At 46.0% G+C, this 24,287-nt stretch overlaps 1 protein-coding gene and 1 long non-coding RNA gene across 4 annotated transcripts in view; one reads left to right on the forward strand and one right to left on the reverse strand.

Annotated features, from left to right (window-relative positions):
- The window catches only part of ZHX2 (zinc fingers and homeoboxes 2), a 75,192-nt gene extending 62,511 nt beyond the window's left edge, over nt 1-12,681 (forward strand). For all 3 annotated transcript variants that reach the window (XM_040587224.1, XM_040587225.1, XM_040587226.1), the window contains 2 exons: nt 3,338-6,048; nt 11,385-12,681. In XM_040587224.1, coding sequence (XP_040443158.1) covers nt 3,546-6,044 — 2,499 coding nt within the window. In that variant the 5' untranslated portion in view covers nt 3,338-3,545 and the 3' untranslated portion in view covers nt 6,045-6,048; nt 11,385-12,681. The remainder of the gene's footprint in view (nt 1-3,337; nt 6,049-11,384) is intronic.
- On the reverse strand, nt 12,410-16,634 carry LOC121085035. The gene is made up of 4 exons (XR_005826931.1): nt 16,600-16,634; nt 15,848-15,937; nt 13,591-13,661; nt 12,410-13,306 (listed from the first exon to the last, which is right to left on the reverse strand). It is a non-coding gene; the product is annotated as an uncharacterized LOC121085035 (long non-coding RNA).
- Nucleotides 16,635-24,287: the final 7,653 nt, after the last annotated feature.

Consider the following 24,287-nt stretch of genomic DNA (forward strand, 5'->3'; position numbering starts at 1 on the left):
TGGCCCTTCCTCTGTATCAGAGCATCTTTGCTTGGGGCTGATTTTCATGTCCTCGTGAGAGGTGAGAGCTCAGCACAGCAGAGAGCTTGCTGAGCTTCCAGAGACTGGGGAATTCAAAACATTTAGTCTGGCTTTTAAGAAACCTTTGATTGATTCAAAGTTGTAACCTAGATGTTTCTCATCCTCCATTTTTCACTTCCACCCTATTCCTTTATCTTTTTGTTCTTAACTCCTTCTTCCCTCCCTTTTTTCTTTCTTTTTTTTTTTTTTTTCCTTGGGGGGGGCGCAGGTATTCAGTGAAACATAAATAAGCCCTGCTCTGTCTTTGATGTCTTTTGAATTTTCTTCCTTTTGCCACATGAATTTTGCAGAAAGTCATATATCAGAAAAAGAGCAGTCTGTTAAGTGCAGCTGTGTGGTCTGGGGGGAGAAGTGAGCCACAGAAGAGCATCCTGGGAGCCATGACTCCATCCTCATCTCCACCACACTGTCCCAGGGCACTGCCTTCCACCTCCCTTCCCTCATCTCTGAAAATCAGTGTCGTGAATGTGGTGGGATCTGCAGGGCAGAGTGAGGTGACCTAGGTACCTTCATCCTGTTTCCAGCAGCAGCTAGGCATGCAGAGCCCGTTCTGCTTCCTTCTCTCACCTTTTGGCCATGTTTCAGTCAGACTGGGTACAAGGGAAGAAGCTTCAGAGATAATTAATTTTGTGCAAGCATCATTAAAAACGGGTGGCCAGGAAGATGAGTGCTTGGACAGTTGCATGTTTGTCTCTACCTTCTGATCCTGTCTGCCGTGGGATGCAGCAAGCCACAGATCCCAGCCAAAATACTTTAGCAGGAGGACAATTGTGAGGAGCAGTAGAGGGAATTTTGAAGCAATATGTGGAAATAATGGAAAATGTTCAGTGTAAAACAGTTTAAATGTCAGTCAGCACAAATCTGTAGAAAACCAGGCATAATTTCTTCCACTGTTCATCTGATTGTTCATCATTAAAAGGCAGAAGGAAAAAAATGAAACAGGAAAGGAGATGTTGGCTCAGAAGTGCTAATGGTTTGGGGAATGGCAACGTCAACATTGGTAATCCTGGGTTGGAGGGAAATGGCACTGTCATCCTGAGCAAGGCAGAGTCTTAAGCCTGCAGGCAGCCCCAGCCCTGTTTCACAGAGCTGGGCAAAGATGCGCCATTTCCCAGGGAAGCACCCAGAGCTTAAATGCACCCTTGAAAGTCAACCAGATGCTCCAGTGCTTCACCGAATGGAAGCGAGTGTGCGGAAGCATCCCTGGTCTCTGTCAGGGCTGGGAGGTGTGGCAGTGGCTGTGAACGCGGAGCACCATGTGGTTGGGCTGGGGCATCCGCAGTGTAACAAATAGCGTCTCTGCACACCATCTTCTCAGTGGAGTACGTTTAGTGTTTCACAGCTCGTGTTTAGTGAGAGCCTGGTCTGCAAGGGTGCTTCATGGAGAATTTGTGTATGGACTGCTTCGTGTATGGAGAATTGCTTTACACTGGGTTTTGAGTACATGGAGCTGGAAGCTGCCATCCCTGCTCTTATCCCCAGCTGGAGCTGCTTCCTCTGGCAGTATATAATTTTGAGTTTCCATGCGTATAGGAGTGGTATGGTCTGTGAGAGGCAGAGTAGCAGAAATATGCTCTAGAGACCTGCAAAGTATTCATCAGCTGCAAACAGAACCAAGAAGTTAGCAGCTGCTTTTACAGCCACTATTTCTGGCTCTTGTGCCAATGCATAAGCAGGAGGAGCAGGTTCAGGGGCAGCACCGAGGTGGTTATAAACCGTCCGTCGATGTTGGGTATGTGCCAATGTAACTGTAGTGGGATTTTACCTTGTTTGGTCTTCGTGTCTGCTGCGTGTTGGATGCATCTCGTCATTTACAGGCTTCAAAATGAGAAAATCTGCATTTGGTTAGACATGAGATCATAGAATCACAGAACGGTTTAGGTTGGAAAAGACCTTTAAAGATCGTCTAGTCCACCCACCCCTGCCATGAGCCAGCGCATCTTTCATTAGATTTCTAGTTCAGATTTTCCATTTAATATACTTATACAAAAGTCAGTGCAGGTCTTACCCACTATGCAAATCTGCACTTTCCATTCTCTTCCAGCTTGTAAACCCTAGTGCCTCCCCCACCCCATCCCAAAGACTCCTTGATTGTAAAAGATGAGTTTTCCATTGGGACTGGAAGTATTATGAATTCAGAGCCTTATCTGATCAGGAAGAGTAGCAAGTTGGAGTCAAGGATTGATTAGAAGAAGCATCTTATCAAATAGGAGAATGGTGCTTTTTTTTTTTTTGCTTTTTTTTTTTTCCTTTCTACTTAATGAAACTCTTCTGACAACTAAATTCCCCTCCTTCCCTCCACCCACTCCTGATGACTGTGGGTAGATTCTAAAACAACTGGTGTAGTTTTTCTTTGTGGTTGTTCTGACTGATGTTGACCTCAGATCCTTTGAAAAATATGTTTTACGGAATTCTTGCATTTGGGAACTTCCAAAACCGCTTTGACATATGAATCATGCTTAAAAATGCAATTGTTTTTTTAATTCTGTAGGGAGTGAAGTGCACAAATTAGGGCTTGATGAGAGTATCAGTGGGGTCACAGGAAGGCACCCTGTTTGAAAGGAATCTAAGGGCTTCTGTGACCTTTTGCCAGCTACTTCTGTCAATATTGAGTGAAAAAAAAGGTGTTTCAAGGAAATTTTTGTTCCAGAAAAGACTTGTTATGCCTCCATAGATCTGCTTCAGTTTCTTTGAACCCACCTTTCATCAAGACGCAAACCTTTGAAAGTGTTGATTTGCATTAACTCTTCCTTCTGCCTTTACTTTTACAACAAGGCAGTCCCTATAGCTTTATTTAGAAATCACCCATCATTAGTAACTGCAATCATTTTGTAGACATATTTACAAGGTAAGTGACAGTGGGAAGTAATTAAGTTTAATATAAATTGCACTCAATTTCAAATCTGCAGGCTCCAAAATAATAATTAATAGAAACTGCAGCTTCTATAAAAAGATGCAATATTTATAGCTGTATCTTCTTTCTTTTCCAGCTAAACACATTGAGTATAGTGGAAATTAAGATCCCCTGTCTTATTTGTTTCAAAGCGGTTTTCTTCCTGTGGTGCACTTCACTGCAAATTTACCTGCTGCTTTTATTCATGGTGGGGAGATTTTTGACTTTTAAGTTAATGATGGAGGGTAGGAACAGTTTGGCATTGTCCAAAAGGCCTTGCAAATGCACGTAACTTGAGCTGTGGCTTTCTGCTGAACCTGTGTTTTGTAGATCAGTGCCTAACAACGGTGCTTTGTTTCATAGGTGTCATGCAGCTGACAGGTCTACTGGCAGAGCTGATGGTCACAGCCTGGGCGGAAATTCTTCATTAAAACAAAAAAAACAGAGTAAAGTAATTGAGGAAGGTTGGAGCCACTTGTAAGATTTATTGAATTGATTGCTCACCCTGTCAAAAAAAAAAAAAAAAAAAAGAGTCATCGTTTGGGACGACAGCACGCTGCCAGCAGGTGCCATGGCTAGCAAAAGAAAGTCGACGACTCCCTGTATGGTGCGAACCTCTGAAGTCGTGGAGCAGGAAGGCACTGAGGGCGTAGAGGCTCCCAAAGAGAAGGGGGCTGGCACACCGCAGCAGGACTCTAAAAAAACCTGGCCTTCAGAAAGCTCAGTCAAGGACTGCGAAGTGGTTGAGGCAAAGCCCCCAGCTGAAAACCAGTCTAAGAAACCGCAGGGTGGTTATGAGTGTAAATACTGCCCTTACTCAACGCAAAACTTAAATGAATTCACGGAGCATGTTGACACTCAGCATCCAAACGTCATTCTCAACCCTCTGTACGTCTGTGCTGAATGCAACTTCACAACCAAAAAATATGATTCTTTATCTGACCACAACACGAAATACCACCCAGGAGAGACCAACTTTAAACTGAAATTAATTAAACGCAATAATCAGACTGTTCTAGAGCAATCCATTGAGACCACCACTAACGATGTCGCTGTCACAAGCAGTGGCATAGAAAATGCAGAGTGTGAGGATTCACTTCATGGGGGAATTAGTGCCAGTAAAACACCAATGATGAAACTGGGGAAGCCTAAAGGGGAAACCAAGAAGGGACCTAAAAAGCCAGAAGAGGGAGTCGTGGAAAACCACGTGGATGGCACTCTCCCCCGCATCATAACTGAAGCCACTGAAGCTATTGCCTGTATAAATGGAGACCTTCTCCATGACGTGTTAGCCCACGTTATGCCCTCTGTACAGCTGCCACCAAATATTAACCTTGTCCCCAAGGTGCCGGTACCTCTGAACAGTACCAAATACAACTCTGCACTGGACACTAACGCAACCATGATCAACTCCTTTAATAAATTCCCTTACCCAACGCAAGCAGAGTTGTCTTGGTTGACAGCAGCATCAAAACACCCGGAAGAACAAATCCGAATCTGGTTTGCTACGCAGCGCTTGAAGCATGGTATAAGTTGGTCTCCTGAAGAAGTGGAAGAGGCAAGAAAGAAGATGTTCAACGGTACTATCCAGGCGGTTCCCCAAACCATCACTGTCCTGCCAGCTCCTTTGACAACTGCAAAAATGCCCCAGCCCATCATCCAGACGGCTTTGCCTTGTCAGATACTGGGCCAGACCGGTCTGGTTTTGACTCCCGTGTCAAATGGTTCAACTGTTTCCTGTTCACCAATTACACTTGCTGTTGCCCCCAACCAGGGGCAAAAGAGGACGATACAGACCTTATCAAGTGCCCCAGAGGCCAAGCGTCCTCATGTAGTTCAGGTGCCTGAAATTCCTGCCAAGCTGACGGCCGTACCCCTGACGCCAGCCAGCGAGCGAAAGAAGACCAAGGAGCAGATAGCAGAGCTGAAGGCTAGTTTCATGGCAAGCCAGTTTCCCGACGATGCAGAGGTCTACCGGCTGATACAGGCAACGGGTCTCTCCAGGAGCGAGATCAAGAAGTGGTTCAGTGACCACAGGTACAGAAGTCAAAGGGGCATTGTGCATATTCCTGGCGATCCTTTAGGGAAAGATCAAATAGCACCTTCAGCTGGTCGGCACGGCCGTTCGTTCCACCCATACACAGATTTTACTCCCCAGAGGTTCAAAGAGAAAACACAGGAGCAGCTTAGGGCCCTTGAGGAGAGTTTCCTAAGATGCTCTTTTCCTACCCAAGGAGAATTGGACAGGCTTCGAGTAGAGACTAAGCTGAGTAGGAGGGAGATAGATTCCTGGTTTTCTGAGCGGAGAAAGATAAGGGACAGCATGGAGCAAGCTGTCTTGGACTCAATGGGATCATACAGAAAAATTAAAGAACAAGGAACTCCCAATGGTGCAATAAGCCAGGCAGAACTGCTGAGTAGCTCTCAGCTCCCTGGTGCTTTATCTGGATCCTCCACCACACTGAAGAAAACCCAGGAGCAGATTCATCTCCTGAAAAGCACGTTTGCGAGGACCCAGTGGCCGTCACCCCAGGAGTACGACCAGTTAGCATCTCAGACTGGGCTCACAAGAACTGAAATAGTTCGCTGGTTCAAGGAAAACCGGTCTTCACTAAGAATGGGGTCGCTTAAATGGATTGACCAGTACCAGCAGCAGTATGCTGCTGATGGACATAACGACCAAAGCCAGAAAAAGGGCTCAAAACACACTGAGAGTTCAAAGAACGGTAGTGAGGTGTCTCGGCAGCATTACCAGGAGCATAAAAAGCTGAATGAAGAGAATGGGGGGAAACTAGTGGTGAGAGCAAAAAGAGACTGTGAACCGCTGAAAGACTCTTTGTTGGGGAATCAAGCGGAGGGTATGGACAGGTTGGAGTGCAACAGCCACGACGGCCACGGCAGCGAGGAGAACGAGGAGCCAGCGGACGTCAGTTGGGTGGAGGTGACCGTGGGTGAGGATGACGCTGCATCGGACTGTACAGACAGCTGGAGCCAAACGGCACCCGAAGGCCAGGCAGAGCTGGCGGACTTTGACTCTGAAAGTATATCTGGAGACAATTCCCACGTATAGACAGGTAATGCTGATGGTGCCCTGTTTCTCTGAGCCTGCCTCTGTCTGGGTGTGCTTCCAGCATCCTGTAGCCCCTCTTCGGTATAAATCCCTGGAGCCCATCCCTGCCGGATCCTTGTGCCTGCTGGATGCCTGAACAAAAGGGAGATCCTTCCTGCTTGTAAATTAAAGCAACTGCTTGGTAGGGGAGGGGTTAGTGCTGTTTGCCTTGTTTCTTGTCTCCTTGTGGGTCAAGTCCTGGATAAGGGAGATATTTTTTTATTATTATTTTTATTCTTTCTTGGTTTTGTGGCAATAAGTGACTAAACCTTTAACTTTCTGCCTTTGGGTGACATATGTCACCTCTGCAGCACTTGGTGTGAAAAGTACCAGCAGAGCCACACAAAGAAATAGTGACACTAGTTACTAATATGCCCCTTGCTAACACATCATTGATCTCCCATGAATAGATCCTGTGACCGTTTTTGCACCTTGGGTCCTTCCTTTGCAGCATCCTGTCCTGCTCAGAATAAAAGGTCACTGGGGGAAGGGCCCAGGACAGATACTGTTCTTTATGCAACAGCGAGGGGAAAAAAAAAAAAAAAAAAAAAGTTGTGGGGATTAAAGTGGCTCATGCAAATGTGCTCTCTTCCTCTTGCAGGTGAGAAGGTCTCCAACCTGGCTTTGTTCTGCCTGCTCACTCTAGAGGCTTAGGAAGTGCCCCAGACTAAGTTGTGTGGGTGTTTTAGCAGCTATTCTTCACAGGATCTTGAATTTAAAAGCAAGCTGCAGGGCTTTTCTTTAAGGGGGTTTTATGCAATCTTTCACCACGTGAAAGGATGTGTTATTTGGAGACCTGAAGCCTGTTTCTGATCACAGTTGCACAGGTATAAATCTGGAGCAAGCACCGTCAGCATTTCTTGACTCACATGGTAAATTGAGTTCATTGGAGCCTGTAACATTTTGTGCTCAGTGTAACTGAGCCTGTCTCTCCCAAAACGGAGTCTTACTAAGCTAGAACATCGTGCATTAACAACCACAGTGAGAAAGCACCTGGTTTAGAAAGAGTAGTCTTCTGGTGTGTAATAAGTATAATGTACTTTAGCTTTTTTTTTTTAAAAAAAAAAGTATAAACATTAGATAATAAGAAAATACAAAAGCCAGGGCTGATAGAAGTCCCTCCACGCTTGTACTGAAGACTTTTACTGTTGCAGCTCCTATCTGTTGCAGAGGTGCAGTTTTCCTTAGCAAGCCCTGCTGGCTAGCCAGGAGCCTTCCGTTTTCTTCCTGTGCAGTACTTGTCCAGAAGTATTCTGGACAGTTTCTCATGAGTTGAAAAGGGAAATCCTGCAGTGGTTTTATTTTGAACTATGAATTGTGTCAGCTAACTTTGAGAACTGTTTACACACCATCTGTATCGCGGAGTATCTTAACGCTCCAGACTGCAGTGCAAGGCACTGTCCTGCGTTGTGCTTACGCAAGTTGGTGATCAGGGATGTTGATGAGCAGGTTGTGTTAAAAGGCAGAGATTAAAGGGGGAAGGACATGGGAACATCAGCTGGAGGCACGCTGCAGTGCCACTGTTGTACAGCCACATCAGAAAGGAGAGCCAGAATCTGATCTGCCTTTTAAAATCAAATGCACAATGAATAAATGCATTGTGGAATTTTTTATTTTTTTTTCCCCAGGGTTGTTATTCCAGATCATTTCCCCTGTCTGGCTATAAATGTTCATATTGAGGAGAAGGAACAGACCAGGTGCTAGGAGAGGGAATGGGGAGGAGGGTGGGAGAGGGAGGATTGCCTGAAATCACTGTTTCTTACAAACCTTTTGTACCATGAAACCAAGCTCTGCAACAACCATCTTCCAGCAGCCTAGGTTTGGCGCCTGCGTTTCTGTGCTTGTGAGCAGTGTTGGGCACATTGGTGTGCCCCTCCTTCCTCTGTGCACTGAGATGCTGACCGTAAAGCTCCAGGGCTGTGGAGGTGCTCAAGTGTTAACAGAGAGGAGTTTTAGTAAGAACTTTGATGTCAGTTAAACTTCCGCTGTGTTATCCTCCTGATGAGGAGCTTTCCAGTGGCTAGTCGTAAAATACACCTACTGAGAAGAGATGAGCTGGAGCAGGGCTTTTGCTGCGAAGACCATGCAGGAAGGTCAGAGGACCGTTTTGTCCCCTGCTCTTTGCCCATTTCTCAGCGTGCTGGCCTGGGGACTTGACAAAAGCCCAAAGCCTTTTTCATTTTCATCTGTTCTCCCTGTAAGTCTCAGCCCAGAAATGCAAGTGCCTGCTCTCTGGTGCCGGCGTGAAAGCCATGTCACAGGTGTTGTGACACAAAAGCTGGAAGCTTTATACCCCACACTGCCGGGACCTGTGGAGAAGTCCCAGCTACTGGCTCCTCTTTCCTTCAGAATAAGCTTTCACTCTCATCCTTCTGAAGCCTATCTTACATAATTTTTAACTATAACTTCGGTGGTAAATTAACAAGGCATTAGTGACCTCTGGGGTATGACCCAAAAGCAAAGACCGTGCACCACCAGAAGATGCCTGTTGTCATATAAAAGTCTGATTTATTTATTTTTCTTAACGTCATACTCCTTAGTACCTTAGAGGGGTTGTGTCACTGTCTTGGCCACACGTAAGAGGTGGACAAAAGAGCTGACAAGGGACTTCTCTTCCTCTTGACCCTCTCACAGCCACAGTTACTTGAAACTCTCACTGCTGAACTGATGGGGCAGAAGCACGCTGCTTTGATATTCATGGGGTTGCTATTTTCTCAGCTTGATGTACATAGTTTGAAGTGAATGTTTCCTGATGATTGATCTCCATACGCCTGCTGTTGACTGAATTTTTTTGCAGCTTCTGTAAAATCCGAGCTGTTGCAGACGGTGTTGGTCACTCTTTGCTCTGGTGTGTAGTTTTATGAGTTTCTGAAACTATTAAGGCGTATTTGTGTTACAGCCTTGGAAAACTGAGTTTTTCAAAACTGATTTGTGTTCAGCAGATGCTGCTGCTGCAGTTAGTGGGAGTTTGACAAGTGCCTCATCTGAGCGAGAGCAGGATTTATGCCAGGCTCTGAAATACCAACCCTGGACTAAGAAAAGTCCCTGTTACTAAGTCCATATATGAAGCTTTTGGTAAAACCTGATTTATCCCACAGAGCAGTCAGGTTTCCTGAACAGTGGGGCTGGGAGACCTGTAGGGTACCAGGGCCTTTGAGATGTTGGGTGGCTGCTGTGGGGTGCACTAAAGCCATCACCAAAAACGCTCCAGATGCTGTGTAATGAGCCTTGCATCCCTCTTGTAACAACACCCAACTGCTCTATCAAGAGTATTTTAGCTCCCTTTCCATCAGTAGAGATATTCCTGCCTTCCAACAGCACAGGTCAAAATTAGGTCTGTTGTTCCCATTTGCTCAAGCCTGACAAACAGAAACTGGTCCTAAATTAAATACAGCAAATCACAGCTCAGACATGAGAGCAGGACCAGAGCAGGGAGAGTGGCTGGCTGCTAGTGCTGGCTTTCTTCACAGCATTGTCTCCCTGTGGGGTTTTCCCAAGATCAGTGTTTCCTCAGCCCAGAGGTTTTGGGTTTGGCTTTTTTTTGTCTCAGAAGCGTGCATTTTTCCCCACCTCCACCTTCTCCACTGTAAACTTTCTTTTTTAGACTTATCTCAACCTTCATTTTAAGCCCAAACCTTGTAAGAGGTAGGCATCAAAGTCCATGGCTCACAGTGGGAGCAAGGTTGGTGGGCACCCCAGAAGATGCAGCTCTGGCTCTTGATGGCTGTCACCACTGTGCTGTGGAGAAGTGCCAAAAGAAATCTGTGTTTGTGAGTTGCACAGCAGGAAAAAAAGGTCCAAAGGAAGGCACCCCAGCTTATGCTGTCTGCATTGTACTGGGCATCGAAGGTGGTCTGGGTCCTCTTGGTGTCTCCCACCCCTCTTGCACTGCTGTCGGAGCAGAGATCAGTCAGTTACTGGTGGCCCAGTGCATTCCCCTGTGTCTGAAACTGGTAAAAGTGAACAGCACTGGGGTTTCTTTCCTTTTCTGTCCAAGTTCGCATTTTTCTTGTAGTTTAGGGTTTCATCCATAAAGTTAGCTATAGGGCCCGTTGCTGTTATGGGGCTCCAAGACGCCATCCTGAAGTCGGTGTGGGGTTGGCTGTTTTTGCAGAATTCGGGTCACCCTAAAGCATTTCAGGGAGTGAAGCAGAAGTACGGAGGACTTGCTGTTTCCCCCGAAACCAGGGAGGCGTGTCAGAGACCCAAGCTGTAATGCAATGAGGGACTTCAGGGGGGGAAGCAAAACCCAACACAGAAATTAAAATTTTCCAGTGGGTTAGGAGGAGCAGGGGGCTACTTGAGGAAAGATCACAAGGATGGGGAAGACTTTTGCCTTTGGTGTTGCTGCGAGCCTGTGCCTTTTCACTAGGCTCGACCCGGTATTGCTTTCTGTGTTGCTGATGCCAGACAGAGCTCACTGCTTCTGTGGGAAATAACAGACCTGGTAGCAACATTCGTAAAAGGTGTAAAATAAGGGGTTAGATCAGGTTTCAGTAAGTGCTGCTGCAGGATGGGTGAGGAGGATGCTGCAGGGAAGCCGCCTCGTGCTGCTGCATGCAGCTCCAGCCTGAGTGGGTGCTTGCACCTTTTGCACATTTACACCTCAGTGGGGAAAAAACATGTTGAACGTAATCCCTGTCATAGAGCTCTTGCTCTGTGCTGGGAACCGGGGATATGTGTAGGTGGGTGAGTATTTGGAGGTTGGTTTTTGGGGGGTTATTTTTTAATCTCTGGTCCATGGTGCTGCAGCCTTCATGGCACAGGAGTTGTAGCAGAGCCAGGGAGCTGCTTTGCAGAGCACAGGCACATGCAATTTTTTTCCATTGCCTTGCAGTTTGTATGATAATTTTTGAAATTGAAATTATTTTTTTAAAAACAAAAAGTATTTAATGAGAGGATTTACTGGGGAAGAAAGACCTGGAGTCTTCTTGTCTTTAGCACCGTCTGTCCTGTGGTTGCAAAGTAGCTGCCCCCAACCCATGTGCATGTCATCTTCGAGCCAGCATGAGGATCTGCCTGAGGGGTATAGTGGTGAGGGATCAGCAGGGTCAAGTCTGGGCTGTACATCACTCTTAGAAATATATAGGGGGTTGTTAGCTGGGTATTGCATACAGCAAAAATCCAGTGCCCTACTGCAGCATCAAGCTGCAATAGGGATAGGCTTCAAGGTACAGTTAATACAAAATACAGTGCTGTTGTGTGTGCAGGGGTGTAAACTGGATGCTGGGTTAGTTGACAGCTCAAATAGTTGTTCGTATTGCCTTCAAAAATAATATGCTGCTTTTATAATTTTTGCAGGGGTACTCCTCAGCTGCACTGTCCTGACGTTGAAGGGGAAATCCTGTCTGAAAATAGAAGAAAACTCTATTTTCCTGCCTGGGGTGAGATAGCGTGTTGCGACTCCAAGTCTCAGACCGCGCTTGCTCTCGTGGAGCATCATCATGGGATCATTTATAGTGCCAAAGTCCTACTACTGCATTAAAAAAAAAAGAAAGAGGAAAGGGTTCTTGTACATAAGTTTCTCCTCCGCTTTTCTCCCACCCACTTTCCTGCCCAACCTCTTCCTCTACTGGAACAGATTTATACAATGTGGAAATTTTGTTAACTTTTTAATAGGTGCAAGTTATTCTTGCATATGATGCCATTGCAAAATTTGGGGGTTGGTTTGGGGGAGGAAAGTGTCTTGTGGGGGAGGGAGAGGAGATTTTTTTATTATTATTATTATTTTTCTGAAGCGTTTTGAGACAGATTTGCAATCTTTTGGAGTCTTGTTGGTGCGGATCAATGTCTGAGCCCAGATCCCCACCCCGGTTTACATTTCAGCCCACTTAAACGCATTACGGGGTTGGGGAGGGTCATTCTGGAGTGGCTGGGGTTTGTTGTTTTTTCTTCTTCTTCTTGTTTTGTTTTATGGCCACTTCCTACTGGTTGAAGTATTTAATTCTCTGCTTTTCCATGCTCCTACAACGCAAGTCTTTTCCAGCTCCTGTATTTCACTTTTCACAAGCCAGCCCCAGCTGTGGGTCTCTTAAGATTTGGCAAGAATGCCTTTTTTTTTGTTGTTTTTTTTTTTTTTTTTTTAGCACTTTTTGTTTAAACATGCCATACAACCCCCAGGGGGGTTGGAGTGAGGAAATTAAGATGCTTCATAGTCTGAACTCGTTTGTGTTTCTTCAGCTGGTACAATGATGGACACCATAACCACCAGTCTGCCCTCCAGCTTTAGATGTTGTAGCGCACAACAGAAATTTCTGATTAACCTTTGCCACTAAATTTTTTTAGATCAATCCTAGGTTCCCGAGTGCACTTTTTTTTTTTTTCCCCCCCCAAATACTGCTAATTGGATTTGTGTGGGGGTGTCTGTCTGTGCATGTGTGAGGAGGAGGAGGAGGGAGAGCAGGAGAGTGGGTGTGTAGACGAGTGGGTGCAAGAGCCCGTCCGGTGCATTCCTCTGACGAGCTGGGTTTGGAAAACTTACCCACCTTTCAAGTACACTGCACAAAGAGGATGCTAGGGAGTTTGAATAAATCCAACTTTTCTAACTTGTTGCTCATTTGTTGTAACTCAATAAAACAAAGACTAAACGTTTTGGTAACCTTTTTATAGGCTCTTTTTTTTTTAATGATGATTTTTATTTTAGTTCATTTCAAACTCAACCCCACCAGCTCTCCCTGGTGCACAAGAGCTCGGTGTCTTTAGAGCCACGATTAGGGGTTTAACTTGTTTTGTGGTAATTGGCTTGGCAAACACTAACCAGATTATTTATTTCCCCAGAGTCAGATGGCTCTTTCCCACGCAAGGGGGTCAGATAGCCCCTGAGAGTGAGGATTACGGGGATTTTGTTTGCAATCACAACTTGAATGAGTGAATGAATGAAAGAAACGGTCCCCATGACTCACCCGTACGGTTATTTTTATTAATCATCAGCACAACGTTTAAGTGTCGAGCGAGGTTTGCAGTGGGTGGCAGCAAGCACTTTGCGACTTTCCTTGCAGTAAAGTCATCTAATTTATTGCTGAAGAGGAGTGACTGGATGGGGCAGCACTTGTACTTGCTGCGTTTACACGTCCCGGGCCAGTAGCAAGAGGTGGGGAAGCAACCTCTGCTCCTCCATGGGCAAAGGCAGCATGACAGGATGCATGTGTCCCATCACACGTGGCACTGATGCCCATGCAGTCATGCCCATACCCCCCATGCAGGTTGTCGCAAGCATCAGGTGGCTGCCAAAAAGAAAATGCCTTGGAGGATCATCCTCCAGGACTTCAAAGTTGTAACTGAAACTAATTGCTGCTTCTGTCTGCTTTGCTTACATGAAAGGATGCTAATATTTTAATTGCCCTTGTGCAGTTTTTAACAGCCACTTGGCGGCTTAATATTCCAGTTTGCATCTCTCCTGTCTGATGTGTGTGTGTACGTCTTGTGTGTCTGGAGCGCTGACCTACTTTGCTTTACTAGCAGCGCTCCCAGGGAGCTCAGCAGGAGGTTTAGGAAGAACAAGACCCACCTGGGTTTTTCAGATTTGTGTAGCTCCAGACATGGTGGGATTAGGGCCCAGGATGGAGCTTCTTAGGATCTCTGCAATTCAAATAAAACAATAGCAGCGGCCCTGGAGTCTGTCATCACACGGATAATAAAGCTGAAGCTCTCCCACAGCAAACAAATAGGCTTGCAAAAGGCTGGCGCAGCATTTGGTGGCATTGGCAGGCTGGTGACACAGAGGAGGTTTGTGCAGGCAGGTTGTGGTGTGATACCAAACCTTCTGATGCCAGGTTCCACTGGGGAAAGACGATCCAGTGGCCTCTTTTTTTTTTTTTTTTTTTCCAGCTTAAAGCAACCCAGGTCCCCACAAAGACTGCTTCAGCGTGGCTGCAGGAACGGGTTCACAAACTGGGCATGGCAAGCAGGCTTTGGTTTTAATTAATACGGATGCAGGGACTGCGTTTCTAGTAGAGTCCAAGCAGCAAGGCACAATCGGGACATTGTTTGTGCATGGCAGCCATTCGGGACAGCTTTGGCCATGGGGTTTCGTTGCACACGGATGAAAATAGGCTGCTGACACCAAGTTTCCTCCCACACAGCCTTGCCTGCTGGGTGCAGGAGCCTGGCATTTGCATCACGGAGCCCTGCACCTGGCAAAGCCCCACAGTGCGGAGCTGGCTGGGACCCCTGGCTCCAGCAGCCCCTGGTGCTCAGGTTTTGATTGACATCTTTCACAATGTGTTTCAACCTAAGTCTCTTGAAAGTGTTCTAATCAGAAGAGATCTAAACACACAGAACCCAAACTTCACACTCGTTTTTTAAAATGTGGCTTGTAGAAAACTCCATCACTCAGAAGTCAGAAACAAGTTGACTCTGCTTCCTTAAATTGTTCTGCTTCTATGCTGACCAGAGGATGGGTTTTTGTTATATATACGCTTTACTTATCCTGTCTGGTCCCATAAGGCGCAGGGAAAGGTGCTGCTCAGTAAATGAGCTGCTGTTAACTCGTTATTGCTGTCAGATCTGGGGACTCCCAAGCACGTAATGACACAGGTACAATTTAGGACAGGTCAGACAGAAACTTTAATAATTAAGTGTGATCACAGTGAGAGACCACTCAGACAGCAGAGAATAACAGCAGCACAGAATGGTTTGGGTGGGAAGTAACCTTCAAAGATCATCTCATCCAACACCACTGCCATGGGCTGGGACATCTTTCACTAGGATCAGGTTGCTCAAAGCCCCATCCAGCCTGGCCTTGGGAAATTCTGGGGCAGAAACTTCAGTGTATAGGACCTCCCTACAGGCTAAATGATTTGTTTTTCACAAATCCTTTGCAGTTGCAGGATTCCCTCTCAGAAGAAAGGGTGACCCAACACAGGCTGAAGGGGGGCCAAGCTGAGTTATGCAAGAAATCTGAGTGATTATGAGCATAATGATAACTATGTGGTGATAACTTAAAAAGCTGGAGAAATAACGTAGGTAAAACGGAAACCAGGATAAGTAATATTTGTGCGTTATATTCACCATTAGCAGAAGTTTAACCACTGAAACTTTCAGTGTCATCTTCTTGTAGCCCTCAGATATTGTTAGGTAGCAAGCAAAAAGATGCACCCTGAGATCTTACTAGCTTACAGAATGGGAAAAAAGAATTAATAATTAATTTCAAAGGCACATAAAGCAACTGTAGGCAGTCCCTTTGGCATCCTGATAGTAAGGAAAGCCCACACCAGTGGTGGAAATGAACTTTTTTTTTTAATCATCTGCTGAGGAAGAACAGAGACCTGAGACCACTGAGACAATCGATTGAAAGGGAAGACTTCTGTACTCACTGGATCAGTAACTACTGGAAAGCAGTTATGAATGGGGCCTGTGGCTCTTAGGCATAATTCTGAAAACACAGTAAAGCAGGAAAAGTGGATGTATTGGGAGCAAGAGAATGCGAGATGCACAGCGAAGGAATGCAAAAGCAGCGTAAAAAAAACCCAAGGCAGAGTTTCTTGGGTGTTACACAGCTGAACCATATCCCAATCAGATTACTGCAAACTCAAGCGAGGATAGAGGTAAGAGCTGAGTGACCGGGTAATTGTCAGACCTAATCACACAGCACACATCTTGAGTGCAGTAAGCAAAAGCAGGGTTTTTCCACTGTTTCTCCAAAATGGTAGTTCTAATTATATTACAATTGTTATTAAGTGTACTGTGAAAACCACACGGCCAGCAAATTGACTCAGGTACAGTAAATGAGACATTTAAGAAGCTGCTTCAGTACGCAAACTTACCCTCTCCTTGCTCTGTTTTGATCTTTCTTAAAAGTCTGGATCATCCCAGTGCAATATATCCAGTAAAATCTAGCATGCAGCAACCTTAATCTAAAAAAGAATAAATAAAAAAAATCATTGTTTTTGCAACACATCTAGGCATTATTATGAGTTAGTTAAAGAAGTAATAATACCATTACCATGAACCTGAGTCTATGGACAGAGAAACTGGGAGATGTGTGTAGTTGGTCAGACTGCAGAATAAACATGCTAAAGGTAAGAGCTGGAGTTCAGCTTGGCCTTATCTTGACTTCTCAGCAAGGAAGATTCATTTTATATTTGTATCAAATCATTGCCATTCCACTGGCATTTCTTACTCTTTCACCCAAAGCCTTGTCCTTTGCCAGAGCCACTTGCAAAGTGGGGCTCCTTGGGGACCCGCATCCTGTACGATCCCACCAGGACACCCCTCTCTTCCCCAGTGCAGCTCTCTGGGCAAAGCTTTCACCTTCCTGCCTTCATTCCCTCCACCTTTCAAGTCTCTCCTTCTGTCTCCTATTTCCAGCGACCCTCCTTTAGGGGGGTGTCATAGTTTAACCCCAGCCGGCAACTAGAGCCCCACGCAGCTGCTGGCTCGCTCCCCCCGCAGCGGGCAGGGCAGAAGAGAATAGGAAGGGTAAAAGGGAGAAAACTCATGGGTCGGAATAAAGACAGTTTAACAGTTAAAGCAGAAGCCGTGTGCACAAGCAAAGCAAGGCAAGGAATTCACTCACCACATCCCATGGGCAGGCAGGTGTTTGGCCATCCCCAGGACAGCAGGGCTCCGTCATGCGTAATGGTTACTCAGGAAGATGAACACCATCAGTCTGAATGTCCCCCCTTCCTTCTTCTTCCCCCAGCTTGATGTGCTGAGCATGCCATCCTATGGTATGGAACGTCCCCGTGGTCAGTTGGGGCCAGTTGTCACGGCTGTGTCCCCTCCCCACTCCTTGTGCCCCCCCAGCTGCTCGCTGGTGGGGTGGGGTGAGAAGCAGAAAAGCCCTTGGCGCTGTGTAAGCGCTGCTCAGCGATAAACAAAACATCCCTGAATTAGGAACACTGTTTCCAGCACAAATCCAAAACACAGACCCATACCAGCCACCATGGAGAAAATTAACTCTGCCCTGGCCAAAGTGAGCACAGGGATCCCCGCATGAGGCACCAGGTGCCCCCCCCCAGCCCGGCTGGCATTTCCAGCCATTGCTGCAGCTGCTCTTTTATTCCCACGGAGGGCAAATTTCCCTTTAAAGCAGGAGCTCACAGCGTGCCCCAGGGTGCTTTATAACACATTAACATGTTCGTGTGATTAAATCCCTCTTGGTATTAAGAGCATCACTATCTCCTCAGCTTGAGAGGAATAGAGCCATGCAGCCTCTTCGGCCTCCCTGAACTGCTCACACCAAGTCACTGATGCTAGAAGGCATTTTGCCACGCAGCAGCATTTAACATACACCTGTACCTAAATGGTCAAATTTGACATATTTTGCTTTTTTGTCCTCCCATAACCCCTGCAGTCCCCCTCCTCTCGGCACAGGGGACATCAGTTAATGCTGGTGAATGATGATGCAGTTCTTCAGCGAGGTGGAAATACCTGACTTTGCCTCCTGCCTCGATGCGCTCCCAAAACACAGATTAAACAGCAACATCATGTCTTACCACCCGTTAAACCTCTTCATAAATGGATCCTCCCCAGCATCTATTCAGTGTAACCAGGGTTTCACACAAATTCAGGCTTAATTTGGCAGCACCGATGGTCCATTGTCTACAACTCTGCTCCAGGTTCTCCCCAAGGTGCTTGGGAACATTTACTTGGGTTGGCCATAGCTTCAATTGTTGAGCCCCATGGGATGGCTGCTGCCTTATCCAAAGGGCCATGTCCACCCATGCTCTCTCCCAAAACTGCCTCCAGCTGAGGGGAGGATGCTGAGCAGGGAGGCTGCCTGCAACCAGGAATTTAAATCAGCACTAAATTTGATCAATTGATGTAGTTACTAGTTTTTACTTGTGACACATTTGGAGATAGAGCTAGGTAGTACACATACTAAGAGCAAGGAGACACATCTGGAACAGCTGTGACAAATAGGATGCCAGAAGTTTTGGTATCATCAGCCCCATTATACAGCGGGCAGGCAGAAGTACCCCAGATGGCAAAGCACAGCTCCAAACCTGTTCTCCAGCCCAGATGCAGCTACCACCAGGCTTCAACCACAACTGGGCAGTGGGAAAAGAGCATCTGGGTTGGGGTGGGAGGTCTGCGGGTTCAACCCGCTCTCCACGATGCTGACACAGCCCAGGTGAAGAGCCCAGAGCCAGGAGCACGAGCCAAGACCTATCCCCTCCATCTGAAGGGCAGCATGCTCGAAGGCTCCTTATTAGGGATTTAAACAAAAGGAATTTTAATCTTTTTTTTTTTTTTTTTTTCTTTTTAATGTCAGCATTTGAATGTGGGGGGATGGAAATTTTAACATGAAGCCACACGCTGTAGGTCATGGAAAGGCAAGGCAGACATTGTCTTCAGTAATATTAAAAGGAAGACCAACCCTGCTGTGTCAGAGCGAAAAAAATGAATACTTCTTTTGATTGGAAAGAAAGTTTCTCCATACCCGGTTGCAGTGCAGCATTGCACAACGGAGACTGCTGCGGCTGGGAGCAAGGAGAATTAATTACTTTGCTTTTTGAAGCATGGGCTGCTCTGCTCTGCTGTGCCAGCTCCAAGAATGATAAGCACTTATCCAAAGAGTGCAATTTTGTCCTCTGGTGCAGGAGTTCTGCCTGTCTAAATCGCAGGAGGCTGCTTTTGTTTTCTTCATACTTGGCCTATGCTTGACCTGGGCAGCACCACCACCTTTTCAGCCTCACAGACACCAATTTTGTGCCACCCGAGAGGACACCAGACCAAGCACCAGCGTTGACCACAAAGCACCATGGTGTAATGGCAGTCGGCACCATCCCAGAGTGCTGGTGACCGTCACCACAGCGCATTACAGCCCCGCAGCACAGGCAGAGCTTTGCCAAATACAAATTTAGCTCCAAACCACCTCCTCTCAGGGGATTTTGCTTTCAAGGGCATTTCAGCATCTAAACAAAGATGAAGTACACCTCTCTCCGAGCAAGCAGGTGGTGGGGTGGTGGCACTGAAGGATGTCTTCAGCGTTTTGTCCTCAGCTGGGCAGCAAGTCATGCTGCAGAACAGGCTTATTGATGATGCATTTGGCCTTTCAGGGGGTTGAACTGTTTCCTTGAGTCTCTTACCCCCCTTTATTCATTTAGAAGGAGGTATTTTTTTATACAAGTGACTTGGAAACTGAAGGAATACAGGTTGCTGAAGCTTTCCTCCTGGGCTCACAAATAACTTCCAGGTGGCCCTTGGCAGCAGAAAAATGGTTTCATTCCGTAAAAGCACCACCTACCAATTCAGGATAGCTGCAGATGCTGCCGCACTGACCTTCAACAAGCAAAATCACATGATGTTTACATTTTCACCATGGTGTTGACATCCCTTCTGAAAAAGAGCAATTCCCACCTCTCCCAGGATCACCGTTTGTGGCTATCTGCAGCCTCAGCCTGACAGTTGTAACTCCTACCTCTCCTCCTAATCATGGATTTTTGGCAAAAGCTGATGATTTACCTAAACCGTTGCAAAAAAACCAAAGGACACAGGCACAGGCCAGTTTTCACATGAACAGCTCCTGCTGGCCTGCTGTTAACACACCGTTCCAGCAATACCCCACAAGCCTCATCGCAGTTCTCTGATGGTAGAGCCAAAACCAATGTCTCCTCAGCATCCTGCACACTGAAGTTCTTAATTCATCTTCACAGCATCAATATTTTTTTAAAAATGTAACAAGCAGACTAAATATAAGAGCTACTCGGAGCTTATCAGGCTTTTGCCATCCATTTCTTGATGCAAGCTAGAACTGCCCTACTTCCCATGCCTTGCATAACCGACGTTAATTTGCTGCTCCTGAGTCACAGCCACCAGCACCTAAGCAAGCCAAGAAACAAGCTCACAGACAAGATCGATCAGCACTTATTTGAAATTATGTTCTTCCTGAATTACCAAGTGCAGATCATTTCTTAATTGACACTTACGGTTGTTCAACACTACATCGATGCTTCAAATAAGACCCAGACTACCAGTTCTTAAAACTGTCACCATTCAGGTTGTAAGACACATACAGACAGATGATGTACAGGAGTGGGGAGAAAAATTTTTGCCCACAACCTATCTGTTGCAGCTGCTATTCAGAAAGAGGGCTTGCAGATCCAGGGCACCAACATACTTTATTCCAGCCTTCTCCCTTCCCACCTGCATTCACCAGCTCTTTACTGGGTTTGCAGTACCAGTCAGTGGCTGTTTCCTGGCAAACATGTAGCAAAGCTGAAGCCTGACACACAGTGGCATTCTCTGAAATAAATGCAAGTCCACAGAATTGCCCTCATTTGGGCAACATGCAGTTTACAATTGCTCCCTGCCCAGCAAGGAACATCTAAGAGTAAGTGAGCTTACCTTCAAGCACTTACTTCAACACAGCTTGCAATTTTAAGATATTCCTCTGAAAGGGGGAAAGACCAAAGCTTTATAGGCCAGATAGCAAATGATTTGGCCCACTGATTCATTTCCACCTTGGGTCAAAAAAATAGCAGCGATGCAGTGACATATGCATACAGTATGAGTGATCCTGGCAGTGCCAACAGCGCTGTATTAAAGATCACCAGATATAAAGGAGGTGCCACATGCTGTCCTGCCCCTCGTGCTGGCTGGAGGCAGACCCACAGCCCTGCTGCCAGGCTTTTCCAGGGCAAGGTGCTCCTCCCCAGCTTCTCCGCTGCCTGGCCCCTCACCTTCTGCTGGAGCCCCCACAGAGTGAGCAGGAACAAGCCCATCTCTACGCATTAAAAAACAACTCAACCTGTACGAGGGGGACTGAATTCCCTCTAGCCTTTCAAGCTATGGAGGCATCAAGACAAAACTATTCTTGGAGCGCCTTCCCCGAGGCCAGGGTGCTGCCTCCACGGTCAGAGGTGCAGTCGCTTTCCTGCTTGCTACTCTTTTTCCCTAGATTCCCCCTGCTTTTCCTCCCCTTCAGTAACACACACACGCATCCTCTCTTGGAGCGTTTTTTTTGCTTTCAACAATGCAGCCAGGGGTCACAATTAATCACAGAGTTTTCCATACTCCATTTCCCTGCTCATTGTCCTGTGCCGCTTGTTGAGAACCTTATCTTTATTAGCTGGTCTTATCACGACTCGGTTACACATTAACAGAAACTCTCCTTACTCAGCAGGATTTCCTTAGGATGGCATTGCTTTCGGCTTCAGAGAGCAGCTCTGTGGAGCGAGCCGCTCCGCTACCGCCAGCCTAGGAAGTCACTGATCTCATTTAAGATGCACGAGGGGACACAGAAAGCTGTAGGATGACTTTGAGGAACTGGCAGGAGCAGATTTAGAGGACAAAACATTTCTATAGGGGAGTGGACACGTTAGCTTATGTTGTTTGTGTTGGCATTAAATTATACAGCAATTATTTGGTCCCAGTGAGCTGTGCTCTAATAGCAGATACAGAATTATCTGAGATCCTTCAGCACAGGGATTGCATCCAGCTAAAACATCCCCCTTATCCACTGAGCTACTCATCCAGATAATACAGCTGTAGGGCCTATTGTTATCTGTCTGCTTTCAAGAAATTAGACTGATACAGTTCTTAGAGATTTACTAGACCTTCAAGTGCAGTATCACCGCACCATGTACACCTCTGATAGAGGATTTTTCTCCTTCAAGGCTACTATCACCTTGCCCAGGAAGGCTAAATGGCATCAACTCGTATCAATTGCTCTTACTTTTTCTTCTTTTCTTAAAAAAAAAAACCATCATGCAGAAGAATTCATTATCTGAAAAGGACAGTGATGGGTGCAAGAGAGGGGGAAAAGGCATTGTTAGAAATGAGAAAAGCTGTCTCTTAACAGGCGGCTCTGTGAACCCAAAAAATCCATCTCTTGTGAAGGCAATGGTCCGTCCAAGGACTCCACAGCCTGATGAGACTTCCTAGTGCCAGACAGTCTAGGCAGGAAACAAGCAGAGATGACCGCCTGGCTAATAATGATAGCTTCCCTCTGCTTGGGAAGAGTGGTAGGTCTGCTATGACATGCCTTTGCCATGGCCCATCACACTCCCCTCTGCTCCCAAAACAGCCCACGCACAACTTCATGGGGTGGCTTTGAGGAACAGAAACAAGGAGAAGGTTTGGAGGATTGATTAGACACTCTGATAACACAGCTAGAAAAAAAATGGGTAAGACTGAAAGCACAAAAGCTCTTCTGAAATACCAGCAGCAGGCTTTAAAAGCACATATGGCATTTGAGGACAATTACTCTCAGTTTAACGAGTTACATTCATCAGACCATCTGAGAGAACAAGTAGCTGAACCAGTAGAGAAGAGTTATTAAACTGGTTGTCACCTAAGGGGAGGAGGGAAAAAAAAAAAGAAAAAAAAAAAAAAAGAGATTGGTAATTTACTGCCTGCATGACAGCCAACAAGGGAGGCAAGAAAAGATTATAAATTGCTATAAAACCAGTATTGCTACTGGGAGCATGATTTTAAGTATAAAGACTCACTTTCAGAAAATGGTCTGGAGCTCTTCTTTATATGCAATGGCTGTCACAGCAATGGATGAAGAGTCCCTGTTAACAGCCCGCTCAGGCTTTCCAAATTGATCAGGATTTATGTGTATCTGATGATTCCTGTAAGTCTGCAGAACAGAGGCAGGGTGTGCAGGTATGATGCAGTACAGCTGAGAATACCCCTCCTTCTTCCTCCTGTGCTATTGTGAAACATTTGGCCCTAACTGTTCGACTGCAGTTTCAGATCAAAAAGAAGGAAAGGAGATTTAAATGAAGTAATACTGCTCTAACTAAAATATACAGGAAAACTAAAGATCAGATTGTAACTACCCCAGTGAGAGCAGCAGACACGTTAAGAAGCTTTTACTAGGAATGCAGAAACTCTCACCCCGGAAGCTCTAGGTTCTTAAACCTCTATGGGCACTCCCTGCTCACAGAGCAAAGGAGACAGAAACCTGTTGACAATGATCCAAGTTAGGCATTTTTCCAACATGCAAGTCCTGTCTCAGGCAAGGGTCACAAATACAAATTTTTTTTTATTGATTGCAGTGAAAAGCCACCACCGCAACACTTCTAGAAACAAAGGCTGCAGAAGTGTTTTGTCCCAATCAAAACAGTAGGCTCTGATTTCAGCTTTTAAGGGTTGATTTGTGCTCTAAAAGTAAACAGAAAACCCATCCTATCTTCTAATCTAACTGAAAAGTCATTTTAGCAATAAAAACCTCAAGCATTTCATCCTCATCAGTATCATCCAAATGAAATACTCTCACGTTGCAGAAACTCCCCCTACACATACACCATTTCTTTCCGATACTCTTCCAGTGAAACCTGCACATGCTGCAAGCACCTGCAAGTCCGCTCCCCAGCTAGGAACCTTCCCTCCGCACACACCAAGGGTTTGCCCCTTTATTTTCAGATCAGGAGCTCTCTTCCCCTCTACCGCCTTCAGAAACAGCAGTTTACATCCCAAGAGGCTTCCCTGAAACTCCCTGGAAAGCCTGCACCCAAGAGGCGCCAAAGCAGGGCCCCCTCAAAATGATTTGGCCACATCTTCATCCTTATCTGTCCTACTCCCTCCTGGGTTGTGCAACCCCACCAGCTCAACACAGCCAACTAAGGAACATAAAGTAAGCTGACCATCAGGTCACGCCTGACACTCCTCTCCTTCCTCTTAACTCAGTTCCCACAGATTTAGTTTGGTTTGGTTGGTTGGGGGTTTTTGGTGGTGGTGGTGGGTTTTTTGTTTAGGTGTGCTGGTCTCCCTGGGGAGCCTCTGCCCCTGGCTGTGAGCCCCTTGGACTACTAAAGCCAAACCAGACATTGACACTGCTAGAGAAGAGTACATCCATCCCTGTGAACAAGTGAAGACTGCGCTTAAGTTTGAATTTTGCTAAGACAGAGCTGTAGAGTTAAAAAAAAAAAAAGTAGTAAATATTGCCGTACTGCAAGATCCAAAGCACTTCCAATTTCAGCAGATGTCTGAACTCTTGCAAAATTTTTGCTCTCCTGCTCACAGATCCTGAGCAGGATCTTCTTAGAGTATCAATTCCTGCAAGACTTGATCCATTTTCTGAATTCACACAACACAAGGGCCAAAAGAACAATAAAAGCTCTTTATGCCACCAGTTGCATAAAGCTTTGGGGTGTTCAAGCTTCTTCATGCTGCCCCAGAATCTTTGCTGTACTTCAACATTAATTGGGTTTTTATCTTAAATTACATACCTTGGGGAAGAAGGGCGAGACAGAACAGAGAACAGGGCAAGACTAACTTTCCTACTCATTTATACGTTAAAAAACCCAA

This window comes from Falco naumanni, chromosome 3 (assembly GCF_017639655.2).
Source record: "Falco naumanni isolate bFalNau1 chromosome 3, bFalNau1.pat, whole genome shotgun sequence".
Classification (NCBI taxonomy): Eukaryota; Metazoa; Chordata; class Aves; order Falconiformes; family Falconidae; genus Falco; species Falco naumanni.